The following is a 12,363-nucleotide window of genomic DNA, read 5'->3' on the forward strand; positions in this document are numbered from 1 at the left end:
CACTTTTCTAAAAGACCAGACCTCCCTCATCCACTTACTTACACTTACTGTTTTCCTTTTAAAGAAGGGAATGGCCTTTCCTTCATGTAGTGGGTCAGGTGACAATTATATTTTTCAAGGAGAGATTCCTATTCCTAAGCCAAGATTCACCGACACAGAAGGTTGTATTTATATGCTTAGCTTTAGAGACGGATACATTTGGGTTTGATTTCTCTTTCTGGTGGTTCGCTCTTGAGTGACCCTGGAAACATGCTTAATTTTTTTTGTTTTTTAAAGATTTTACTTATTTATTCTACAGACAAAGATCACAAGTAGGCAGAGTCAGGCATAGAGAGAGGGGGAAGCAGGCTCCCTCCTGAGCAGAGAGCCCGATGCGGGGCTCGATCCCAGGACCCTGGGATCATGACCTGAGCCGAAGGCAGAGGCTTTAACCCACTGAGCCACCCAGGTGCCCCAACATGCTTAATTTCTTAGTGCTGCAGGCTTTTTTTCATTCTGCATCTCCATTTCAAATGGAGAGAATATCTACCTTGTAAAAATATGGCAAAGTTTAAATGAGATAATACGTGTGCACTGCTTAGTTCAGGACTGGGTATACTCAGTAAGTTTCAGAGCCCAGGGTGCCTGTGTGGCTCAGTCAGTTGAGAGTCTGACTCTTGATTTTGGCTCAGGTCACAGTCTCAGGGTCATGGGACGGAGTCCTGTGTCGGGCTCCGTGCTCAGCGAGGAGTCTGTATGAGATTCTCTCCCTGTCTCTCTGCCCCTCCCCCTGCTCATGCAGGTGCTCTCTCTAAAGTAAGTGAAGACACCTTTTTAAAAATTTGCAAAGCTCACTCTACTATGGATAGAAACTGCTATCATTTTCTACAGCCATGATGGCTAAATCTGGGTAAGAAATAGGAGTAGGGCCCTACGATCTGATGATATGCAAATGAAAAAGTTCACCCTATACTAGAACTTTATTATACCTGAATGCTGCCCGTGTATTATGTCATTTATGACACCCTGTATCCGTTAGCAGGAAGAACGAGGATGACTCTCATTTTATGGATGAGGAACTGAGATCTGAAAAATGACACACCAGAAAGGGCAAACGTATTTGTCAAAGGTTTCTCTGTTTTATGTGGAAGCGTCTAATGCTGGAGTTCTTCATTCTTATGGTCAAGGTTCTCAGTTTATAAACATTTGGGGTTTGTCTAACGCTCTCTATGCCTGGGAGGAGTAAAGTAGTGAGAAAGAACTCAACCGTAATTGGACTGTGCATGAAAGGAAGAATTCAGTTTGGTCTACTACATCACTTTCAAGTGGCGAGATAGCAAGGTTCAGCAGGGACTCAAAAACCAAAGGAACAAGTCAGCCGCATTCAGCCGGCTGCTTTTCTGTCCTGTTGTTAATAGAACTGCTCAGCGTTGGTGCTCCTACCTCTTCACTCGCCAGCAGACTGCCGTCCAATTTGAACGCGGTGCCTACACGCCTTCTGACCTGAGGCAGTTTCTCACCTACGTTCAGCGGATATTCCTTTGGCATTTTGCCAGTGAGCTCCTATAAAACAGGACAGAACCGAGAGGGGGTAAGTGACACCCGCCAGATTGTCAGACACAGTGTGACAAGTCCCCCCAAAGCAGAAGACACTCACAGCCTCCCGCAAACAGATCTTCTTAAGCTCCTCCACTTTTTTCAGGAGCTTTTCCTGCAAGAGCTTTTCCTTCTTCTTGAGCTCCAGGATTTTCTCTCTCTTTTGCTCCTCGCTAACTTCTGAGTCTTGAGAACCTGGAGGGATTGGAAGGGAGGGCAGGGAAGGTTCATACAAGGCATGTTTCCTTCCTTTTTTAAAGGACAAAGGACTTTTAAGGTTGGCCTGCTATTAAATAATAATTTATTTCTTTTCTCCTTGTTTCCGAACATAATAAAAGGAAACTGGAGAACATTTTCTCATGCTTCTGGGCATCCAACGCAGCCTGGTAATTATATATACCCTCTGTATTTTGGCTCAGTCATTTTAGAAGCAATGATAAAATGTTTAATGTTTCAGACACACCCAAGGAAGAATTTCATTTTTCTGAGCAGGAGAGAAGGTAAGATGTTCCTGGAGATAGTTGTTTAGAATGTCCTGGTAGAAAGCAGGTAAGCGAGGCAAAGGAACGTTCTGTGCCTCAGATTAAGAGCTGACAATAGGATTTAGATGGGGAGAATTCATTTGAGTGAAGTTATACTCAGTGATAAGAGACTGCAGAGTTTCTACGGAGGAAGGGCTCCAGGGTAGCAGTCACACTGGGAGGTGGGGTTGGGGTGAGGTTTGATGCTTGTAGTCATGTTTGACTATATATTAAGTAGAGCATTAGACAACTGTCTGAATCAAAAACTAAATATTGGGAGAAGAAGAACTCGATAGAACAGATGAGGAGAAAATGTCCTTTCATGTTAATCCTGAGGCGTTCACTATCTTTGTAACTAGTGTTGTTCATACAAGCTGATTCTTTATAATTTAACTTTCCTTCCACTTCTTAAAACTTTGGTTTATGCTACATGTTGCAGGTTTTGACAGGCTTATTCATTCCCCCAAATAATGGGCCTAAAATGCATTTATCAGCCCCCAAAGTAGTTTATGACCAAAGTGAAAAGTAAAGATCACTGGTACTTTCCAAAAACATTACCTGAGGAGATTAAACTGCCATTGCTCGCCATGATGAACTGACTTTTTGCCTCCAGTGTCACCATTTTGGAGACCCTCGGTGTTCCTGTCTCCGTCAAATCCATCGCGATATCGTCTAAACTCCTGGCTGAAGGAATTTTTGCCTAAGAGGTATACAACATGGAAACAGAATTCACTCAACTGAACCTATTTTAAATGAATAAAATGATTAAGTTATGATGGAATAAGTATGTTAACACAGAGGATGATTTAGAATTTTTACATGCCCAAGTGACACTTCAGAAGAAAAAAAAATATAAGACTTAGGCTTTACATAGACAAAGTTTAAATACGCATGATCCTCTCTCATGGTATATAGTTCAGTCATTAACTTTAGTACGCCACCTGTGTCCATGTACACATGTGCCAAAAAGTTGGCACGTCTTACAACTCCTAGATCAGGCTATAAAATGCCCCTGTTTTAAATGTAAGAAAAATTATTATAACAGTTTGTCAGAAAGTTTAGAAAGCAAAAACTCAAAGAACAGAAACCCACGTGCTTGCATCTTTTCTGAGAAAGCTTATCTTGAAACAGAAAGCAAATGAGGGAGGGAAGTCTGTTCCTATAGAAATGCTCCAGTGACTTACTTTGCTTTGCTTCCGGTCCAAGTAAAACTGATGCTGACTAATTGCCATTACCCAGATGGACTTGATGAGGGAAGGATTTGCATACCACGTTTGCACAAAGAGGCCACTTTGCCCAAAGGTTCTTCTTGACACAGAAATCCTGAAAGATTAAGGAAAATATTCAATTCATTCACCTCTGGCCCAGCACACCACAAAAGGTACCCACTGAGGAATGTGACCATGAAGTATCTTTTTAATTGTTTTCTGGCTGCCACACTCTGATGCCGACAGGAGCCAAGATTTGATCTTCTCCTTTTATGAAGAAACCCACTGCAACTAGATAATCTCTTTTTTGGTAAAACTGGCAGGTTTAAAAATGCATGTACACATACCCCAAGTGATAAGAAGTACTCAAATTAGGGGCTATACTAAAAACTTCTACTTAAAAACCACAGGATGTGTGAGCATCACAAGAGGTCAGGAATGAAGGTGATCATATATCAAAGATAACCCAACTGAGAGGGCAGTGTCAACACCTTCCTCAAGGTAAAAGAGCATTTCAGGTCTAGGTAGGCTTGGGCGGGTCTGACATCATCAGAGGCTGAGCAGATAATATGGTCTGCAAATATACAAGTCTGACACTGGTCCAGTGTCCTGCTTATGCACCAGATAAGAGAAGGAGAGACGGTCAGAAGAGGAGAGGGTGGGGAGTTGGGGAGGTAGGCAGATGCTGTGGGGAAGGAGGGAGAAGGATACTAATGTTCTTTGTAGGAATCTGGCTTATCTCTTGGTCCTCTTTTTGTCACAGCTGTTTCCCCCATCCCTCTGACCTCCAAGCATCCATAAACATATCTGAAAGGCAAACACTGGGGACTGATAATGAATTCCTCTGACGAGCTCGGAGAGCCTCCAATCCTGACTTCAATCCGTGGTTATAACTTGGCAACTGTTGCTTTAGAAGTGACCAGGAATACCAAATTAAAAAATGAGCACGGGATCTGAACAGGTATTTCTCTCAGAAGGTATCCAAGTGGCCGAAAAGCACATGAAAAGACACTTAGCCATCGTCAGTCATGAGGGAAATGCAAAGCCAAACCAAAACGGGCTATCACTGTATGCCACCAGGATGACTATTAAAAAACCAACAAAACACAACTAAAGATAACTGTTAGGGAGGATGTGGAGAAAAAGGAACCATATCCATTGTCGGTGGGAATGCAAAATGGTGGCGCTCCTGTGGAAAAACTGTAGCAGGTCCTCCAAAGGTTAAAGAGTTACCACTGACCCAGAAATTCCCCTCCCAGGTCTATCCCGGAGAAATGAAAACATGTCCGCACAAAGCCTGGCACATGAATGTTCCCAGTAGCATTGCTACGGCGATAGTCACTGGGACCTCACAAAGAAAAGGCTGTCCCCCTCACCTCCGTGGATCGTGAACTTCAACGGCGAATTTCTTCTCACGGAAATATAAGTTCTCCAGCTGTTTCCATTGGAATAACTAAGAAATTGAGAACATAGAACAGACGCACCACATTAATTAATGCTGATTTTTAAAAAATGTTTTATTTATTTATTTGACAGACAGAGAACACAAGTAGGCAGAGAGGCAGGCAGAGAGAGAGAGGAGGAAGCAGGCTCCCTGCTGAGCAGAGAGCCCGATGCGGGGCTCGATCCCAGGACCCTGAGATCATGACCTGAGCCGAAGGCAGAGGCTTCAACCCACTGAGCCACCCAGGCGCCCCATTAATGCTGATTTTTACTAAATCTGGAACTCAGCTTAATCACCAAATAATCAAGAAGGTGCACTAAGGCCAAGCAAGAATACATGGTGCGTCTTTTACAAACCAACAACCTGAAACCATTCTATTCCTTTCTCTGACAGTAATCAGGCAAGTGTGGGGAACACGCATGTTATTTTTCCTCTAACTCAACTAAATAAAAAATAGTTAGGAAATCCTCGCGGTTTCCAGTAAATACATGCCTTCTGATCAAAGATGTTGACTTCATATTTAAATGGAAATATGGTCGAAGGGACGTTTCAGTAGAACCACAGGATGAAATTTCAAAAGAATGCAAAGTGAAAGTAAAATGGAACCCCAAGCAGGGGTGCTTCTCTGTGACACCAGTTTCCCACCTAAAAGAGTTACCCTAAATGTAACAGAAACCCAGCACCAGGATGGGGGTAAATATGCCGTTGCCCTCTTGGTTTCTGCTAGAGCCTCCAATCTTTGTCAACAGACTTTCATATTCCCACCGCTGATATTCTAATGCTGCCCTCGGTGTCCCTTGCAAATTGGTTGGGAGAAACAGAAGTTAGCTAGCAATGTGCATTTGAAGATCAAATAATTTGTAAAAGGCAGCCCATTCACGAGACGGAGTGCCCTGCTGTATTTTCTGGGTTTGTTCCCAACCCCCTTGTACTAGCCTGAGCCTCAGCTTTTTCTCTCAACTTGGAACTTGTCCCACTATTGATGATTAGTACACTTTGGCCGGAGTTTGAAATTATGCTCAGAGAATCTCAGGGGAGAATTTGATTTGTCTTATTGCAAAGCACAACCATGTCCCAAAGTACAGGAGCCAAGACTTTTTATGAACATGTGAACCTCACGTAAAGGAACAGCATGAACTTAACGTCCGTGTGCACGCCTAACTGGGAGACAAAGGTGTTCCAAGTGGACCCTCAGTCCCCAAACACAGAGAAACCCGCACATGCTAAGGACACAGCCGTTCGTGGTCCGAACATGCAGTCAGTGTAACCACAACAATCACCCAGGTGGAAAGAGTTTAGTGAAAGCTTAAAGCTACATACCCATTTCCTAAAATGTCCGTAGATGGGACGCTTTCATTTCTTTTCATCCAGAGATTCCAAAAATGGGACAGAATATTGTGAAGGAAAACCCCGAGGTTCGTTCTACCTCCCTGTCCCAGAGAGCAGCTCCGGTGAGCTCTGAACGGAGTTTCATAAGACACCTAGGTGTAACTCAGTTTCACAAAGAGAGCCTCCCACGGCTGACACGCTACTGACATCAGCAGCTCTAGCGAGTGACACCTCCCCAGTTCTGCTCCTTCCCCCCCCCCCCATCAGGGAGAAAGAGGGCAAAGTTCTCCCTGGCAGATCTTCCCAGAAGGGAGGCACATTTTTTTAAAATAGGCCAGAGCGTGGATCCCGATGATAACTTCCTGGGAAATGAGTTGCTTTGAATCCAGGCACAAATTTCACTGGGGGCTGTCTCTGGGAGACATTTCTACCCCGGGGTTTACTCACTCTGGGCATGAACAGGTTCTACAGGAAGAACCACAATGCAGCTCAGCTGTGTTTTCCTTTGCGTCCATTCCCACACACATAAAAACCAGGGCTGGACTTGAAACATGATCTCTGAAAGCCACCACCTCCCCCTCTTATCACTTACAAAAGTGGAATACTAGCGCTTCTGCCTTCATTCAGCAAGTCCCTGCATCGAGAGCAAATAGACTTCCTGCAAGCAAAAACCCTACTTAAAAGGTGAAGGGCTCTGGTTTATTCCAAGGTCCCGAAGCTAAATGGAAGTAATTCGATGGCAACTGGGTCTGCAAAAGAAGTTAATGGTACGAGACTGAGTCTTCAAGTCTAAAAGGCAAAGCCGTTTCTTCACCTGAAATCTCAAGTTTATGGAAAATGTGATTTCACAGATGTGTCTGTAATAGCCCAAGTGAACTGGAATGACACTTAATTCGTGCTGTTGCCGCTAGGGTGTGGATGGTGGAGTGTACCAGGGGTTTGCATTCTGGTTCCCTCACTTGTTTTTTGGGGGGCGATGGAAGGGAGTTGCTTACCTTTTCTGAGTCTCAGCATTCTCATCCATAAAATGGGAGCAACGCCTGCTTCAGGGGGTTATTGCAAGGGGTCAGTGAGGTTATGTTTATGAAGCACTCAGCCCAGTGTCTGGTTTAGAATGAACATTCGGTAAGTGATAAGGCTAGTTGTAACTGTTATGAAGGATGCTCCATCCAAGTCCCTAATGTTGTATCATGTCTTTGTGAGGATGGAGGGCAGCCACGTAATAGGAGAAACAGAAGTAGAAAGAGCTGTCTGGTTCCCACCTCTGTCTTTCCACTGACACATCGGGTTTCCAATTCCGTGAGTTTCAGCCCGTGTAAAAACTGTTGTATTTCTGTTGATTTCATCGGCAGTTTCCTGATACACCCTCTGGGTAGGAAATCTGCTCACTGTTCCTTTATCACGGAGGTCAGAGAGGAGGAGGGAGGGGCGGGTCAAGGGCACGCCCACACAGAGACGAATGGCAGCAAGCTCCCTCCTGTCTGGGGTACCCAGAAAAAAGGAACGTGCCTTGGCATGTGCAACAGTGCTGAGGAGTGTGCACTTGCCACAGGCTGGGGGTGAGGGGAGGGGACCTCCTGGGGTAATAAAAGACTGAGGGAAAGCCTTGGACAGAAAGGATCAAACTGTCTTTTTGAATCTTAAATCAATATTAGGGATCACCCAAAGGTATAACACCACGCCAGGATGGGGAAGGCATCATCATAGGCTTTTTTTTTTTTTAATAGCACTTATAATATAGGTTAATCATTTAACTGCAAATTCACCTGGAAATGACTACATTTGGGATAGTCACAGCTGTACTGTATGACTGTACCTCAAACAGTGACTCATGTCGGGTGATCCCTTGCTGTAACTGGAAGCAAAACCAAATCACTCTATTATTGATTTGTGCTTTTTTTCATTGTAAAAGAAGTTATACTTGATGAATGTACTGTTAGTACTCATGATCAAGCTAGTGGATGTGTTTTGCCTTCTGGAGTCCCACAAAGACAGAATTTTGCAGGATCACAGGCTTTTAGAAAGCCAGACTGACCACTTCTACCCAGCCGTCCTTCTATCCATCGAATGCTTCTGTGCCTGAGAGTGAGTAACCCCCAGTATACTGGGGGTTACTACTTAGAGCCTCATTTTGTGAGACAGACCACCGAGGCTCAGAGAAGTTTACATACATCGTCCAAGGTCCCGAAGCTAAATGGAAGCAGATCTGGTATTCACAACCAGCCACAACCGGGCTCCCCAAATCCCAGGGCCTAACCAAAGCACACCATCCTGCCTCACTCTTCTGGGAAGAGGACTCAATGGAGATTTGTTACTTTTTTTTTTTTTTAAGATTTTATTTATTTATTTGACAGAGATCACAAGTAGGCAGAGAGGCAGGCAGAGAGAGAGGGGGAAGCAGGCTCCCCGCTGAGCAGAGAGCCCCATGCAGGGCTCCATCCCAGGACCCCGAGATCATGACCCGAGCCGAAGGCAGAGGCTTAACCCACTGAGCCACCCAGGTGCCCCAAATTTGTTACTTTTAACAAACACATGGCATAATTCTCAAATCAACCTCACAAGGAAAAAAAAAAAAAAACCAAAACAACAACCCAGCAGTTGTAACAGCCATTTGCAGAAAAGGACTCTGGGACCCTCAAATTGTATTTGCACTAGTGGTTCTCAGCCCGCGATATTTACATCACTCCCTCCTCATCCACGACCCTCGGGTCACTTGGCGGTGTCTGGAGACATTTCTGGCCGTCACACTGCAGGCATGGGTGTTCTGGGCAGCTGGTGGGCAGAATCCAGGGACGTTACTGACTATCAGGCCATGCTCGGGACAAAATTATCTGGCCCCAAATGTCAACAGTGCAGAGACTGAGAAAGCCTGATTCAGAGAATACATTTTGGTGATATACCTATGCTTTGGTAGGTGGAGTGTGTTGATGTAGAAGATAAAATGTTTGCTCCAAAATAATGAAAGCCGGGGTCCTATTTTTCTCGGTTAGGCAATCCCCATAGGAAATGGTTCTTCCGATTTTCTAAATGCAGATGTTACCCACCAGAGGGACTGAACACCACCCAACAGACTAGAAGAGGCCATGCTAACACAGTCAGGTGAGCCGAACAAAAATGCTATACCCAAATGAGATGCACTTGGGTAGCGAAAATTACCTTTTGAGACGTGATATCATAACCTTCCATACATGAAACATCACATCTTAAATGCAAGGAATACAACACTCGGCGTATTATAGAAAGAGTTCAGATGAAGTTCTGGTCATCGGGAAATGCGTAATATAAAACTCTGACCATCCAAGGGGATGTGATCTTCCCAGACTGCCACTGTGGCCAAATCTGGAACCTTGCAGGGCCAACCTAATGACTTCCTGTTAATACTTGCAGTAGAGTGCTCCCCCCCCCACATTCAGTACGACCAGGGCCGGCCTGCTGCTGAGGGCCACTTGCATGGCTCATTTGGGTGTTTACAACTGGCATCCCTTCTCACAGCTTGGTGTCCAGCCCAGTTATTAAATATTTCAGGAAAACCCCTAACTTTGAATATATTTCTGTCTTTCCAGATGGGCTGTCAGGTCCTTAATGACAGGGACTTCTCTTTTCCTTAAATGGAATAAAGAATATAAAGTACTAGGCTCAGCGTCCTTATAAATGGGCTCAATACATTTTTGTTGTTGTTGTTAAATTGTAAAACTGGGGAAAACTGTACTCTCTTGTTAGAAATTTGCTCCCTAAGGATGAATGAATTAAAACCAAACCAATTTCAGTCCTAAATACAAAGCCAACAAGCTTATACTGTTTATGTCCCTTCCTAGAACATTTTTCTTGACAATGCTTTGTCTACTTATTGTAGATAAATGTCCAAATTGGCATTTGGACAAGTCAATCCTATTAACGTGCTATCTTTCATTTCCCTGTATGTGTCAACAATTCAGCCATTTGGTAAATGCCTGCAAATACAAAGTAGTAGATTAAATAATGAAACTGAATGGTTTTGCCTGTCCAGCAGCCACTTCCTCTTCTTCACACATCATCTTCTGTTTCTACAGAGAAAACTCTCAGCCTTTAAGCTCTAGCTTTGGCGGTCTCTTCTCAGTTTTATGATGTGCCTACCTCCTTCCCCTCAGCATACACTCTTTCCTGACTAGAATGTGCCAACCCATTCTTCACAGCCTGACTCCTTCTCACTCTTCAGGACCAGGCTTAAATGTCACCTTTCTCAATGGCCTTCCCTGAACCCACTGAGTGTTCCACACCCATCCCATTATTGTCCCTCCATTTGGTTTCCACCAGAAACTATCCAAAATTTATCATCTTGTTTTATTTCTTTGCTCACTCATTAGTTTTTCACTGACCATCCCCCTAAAAGACTTCAGAGAAAACAAACACAGTGTGATAGAAACTACTTATCACCCACAGGATCTTTTCTCCTTCCTTCCTTTTAGTAACAAACACCCTGAGTTATGGCTTTGCCCATGGCCACCCACCTAAAGACTACCCTTCCCAGCCTTCCTTACAATTAGACTTTATGACTAATCAGGCTGCTTGCCTTGAATTCTTTCCTTCTGCTTGCCGGTTGTGAAACGGAAATGGAGACTCACCAATGCCCAACCGATTCTCTGAGAGTTCCTTGTCTTAGAAGAACTGCTTAAAATCCTGTGATGAGCTTACAGGAGGGGAAGTAAAATATCTATGGTGTTCCATAAATCAGAATACGGTAGGAAGGAAAACAAAATCTGCTTGGGAAAAGAATTCACCAACCCACAGGGTCCTCACAATGATCTCTGAGGTAGATAGAGTAGATAGAATTATTGGAATTGGAAAGCTGAGGAAATAAAGACCCAGCAAGGCTGAGTGCCAGCTCCAGGTCAGCCAACCGGTAAGCAGGACTACAGGACTGGTTTCTTATTTCAAACCCATGTAGGATTTGAGCTCTCCTCCCACAGACTCTGCAGAAGGCTTTAACAATCAGATTGATTATTGGTGTGGCTGGAGCTTAATTAGACACTTTACAAACAGGATGGACCGGTCTCCAGTTGACATTCTCTAATTCCATTCTTTTCTTCCACACCATACTTTATTATGTACCGACAGAAAGTGTGACTGGACAGCCCATGTGCCTCCTTCTTCTGCAGCTATGCTCATCCAGAATTTAAGCAGTGTTAGAAGCATCAGCCCCATGGGGCTCCCTGGTGAGGGGGCAGCAGGTGGTGGAAAAACCAAGAGTGGTGAGCAATGTCAAGATGGCTGAGCTTATAAAAGTGCGTGCTTAGTTTCAATGAAACGAACCCTATACTTTCATGAAGGACAAGAAAACAGGAAGACTCCTGTGCCTGTGACTTAATTCATCTGGCTCCAGGCATTTGGGAATTCTAATAGTTTAAAAAAAAAAATCAGTTAACAGAAGGCTAAGAACAAGATTCCCCACCCTGAAATGCCCCAAGGTGATGATGTACATCACATGACTTGGTTAGCAGTTATAATGCACCAAGATACCGATCTTGAAAGGCATTTTATCCCACTAAGGTTTGCCAGTGACACCTTGGCTGGCCTGCCTTTTTTATTTCTCCCAACTCGGAAAGGGTCTGGTTTTCCCAGGTCAAATAACTTGCTGGAGGGCTACAAATCAGTCACGACATACATCAAGGCTTCACTTAGCCACTGATCCTCTCTACCTCTTTGTGAAGAAATGACATTTTTCCTTGAAATATCGAACGAGCAATAAAAACCTAGTAGGAACACAAGCTTGCATTTTTTTTTTTTAAATATAAAACTTCACGGTTTTTAAGTTCAAATGTCCTATGGTTTGAAATTAAGCTGAGTTCCGGTATGTTTTCACATTCCATAAGAGTTTGCAATGACACATTTCATGCATAAAGGGAGAATTAAAAAGGAAAAAAAAATGCTTGTGATCTGAATTTTTAATACTCTGAATTTTTGTGGTTACTCAGAATTTTAAATTTCTCTTAATTTGCCTCATGCCTTAGGGCACTACAGTTAATAAATCCATGCAGAGTGCTTAAGAGCCTCTGAAAACAGAAAATCTGAGTGGGGACTCTTAGAACACCAAGGCTTAAAGAAAAAAAAAAAAAAAAAAAAAAAAAAAAAGAACACCAAGGCTCCGAGTCTGTAGCAATGTGGGATCCTTCTCTAACCAAGAATATTTCTCATACCTTTTTAAATTGTCTTTCTCTATGACTACCAGCGAACAATAGCCAGCTGCATAGAGATGACTGTGTATTGGGCACAGTGCTGAATATTATCTCATGTAATTCTTCCACACACC

At 43.6% G+C, this 12,363-nt stretch overlaps 1 protein-coding gene across 6 annotated transcripts in view; it reads right to left on the minus strand.

Moving 5' to 3' along the window:
* FRMD4B (FERM domain containing 4B) overlaps positions 1-12,363 on the minus strand; it is a 221,065-nt gene that overhangs the window by 18,343 nt on the left and 190,359 nt on the right. For all 6 annotated transcript variants that reach the window (XM_032867367.1, XM_032867363.1, XM_032867364.1 and 3 more), the window contains exons 12-16: positions 4,681-4,757; positions 3,281-3,419; positions 2,655-2,796; positions 1,637-1,770; positions 1,423-1,542 (exon numbers count right to left, since the gene is read on the minus strand). In XM_032867367.1, coding sequence (XP_032723258.1) covers positions 1,423-1,542; positions 1,637-1,770; positions 2,655-2,796; positions 3,281-3,419; positions 4,681-4,757 — 612 coding nt within the window. The remainder of the gene's footprint in view (positions 1-1,422; positions 1,543-1,636; positions 1,771-2,654; positions 2,797-3,280; positions 3,420-4,680; positions 4,758-12,363) is intronic.

Source organism: Lontra canadensis, unplaced genomic scaffold (genome assembly GCF_010015895.1).
Source record: "Lontra canadensis isolate GAN:19392208 unplaced genomic scaffold, GSC_riverotter_1.0 scaffold34, whole genome shotgun sequence".
Taxonomy (NCBI): domain Eukaryota; kingdom Metazoa; phylum Chordata; class Mammalia; order Carnivora; family Mustelidae; genus Lontra; species Lontra canadensis.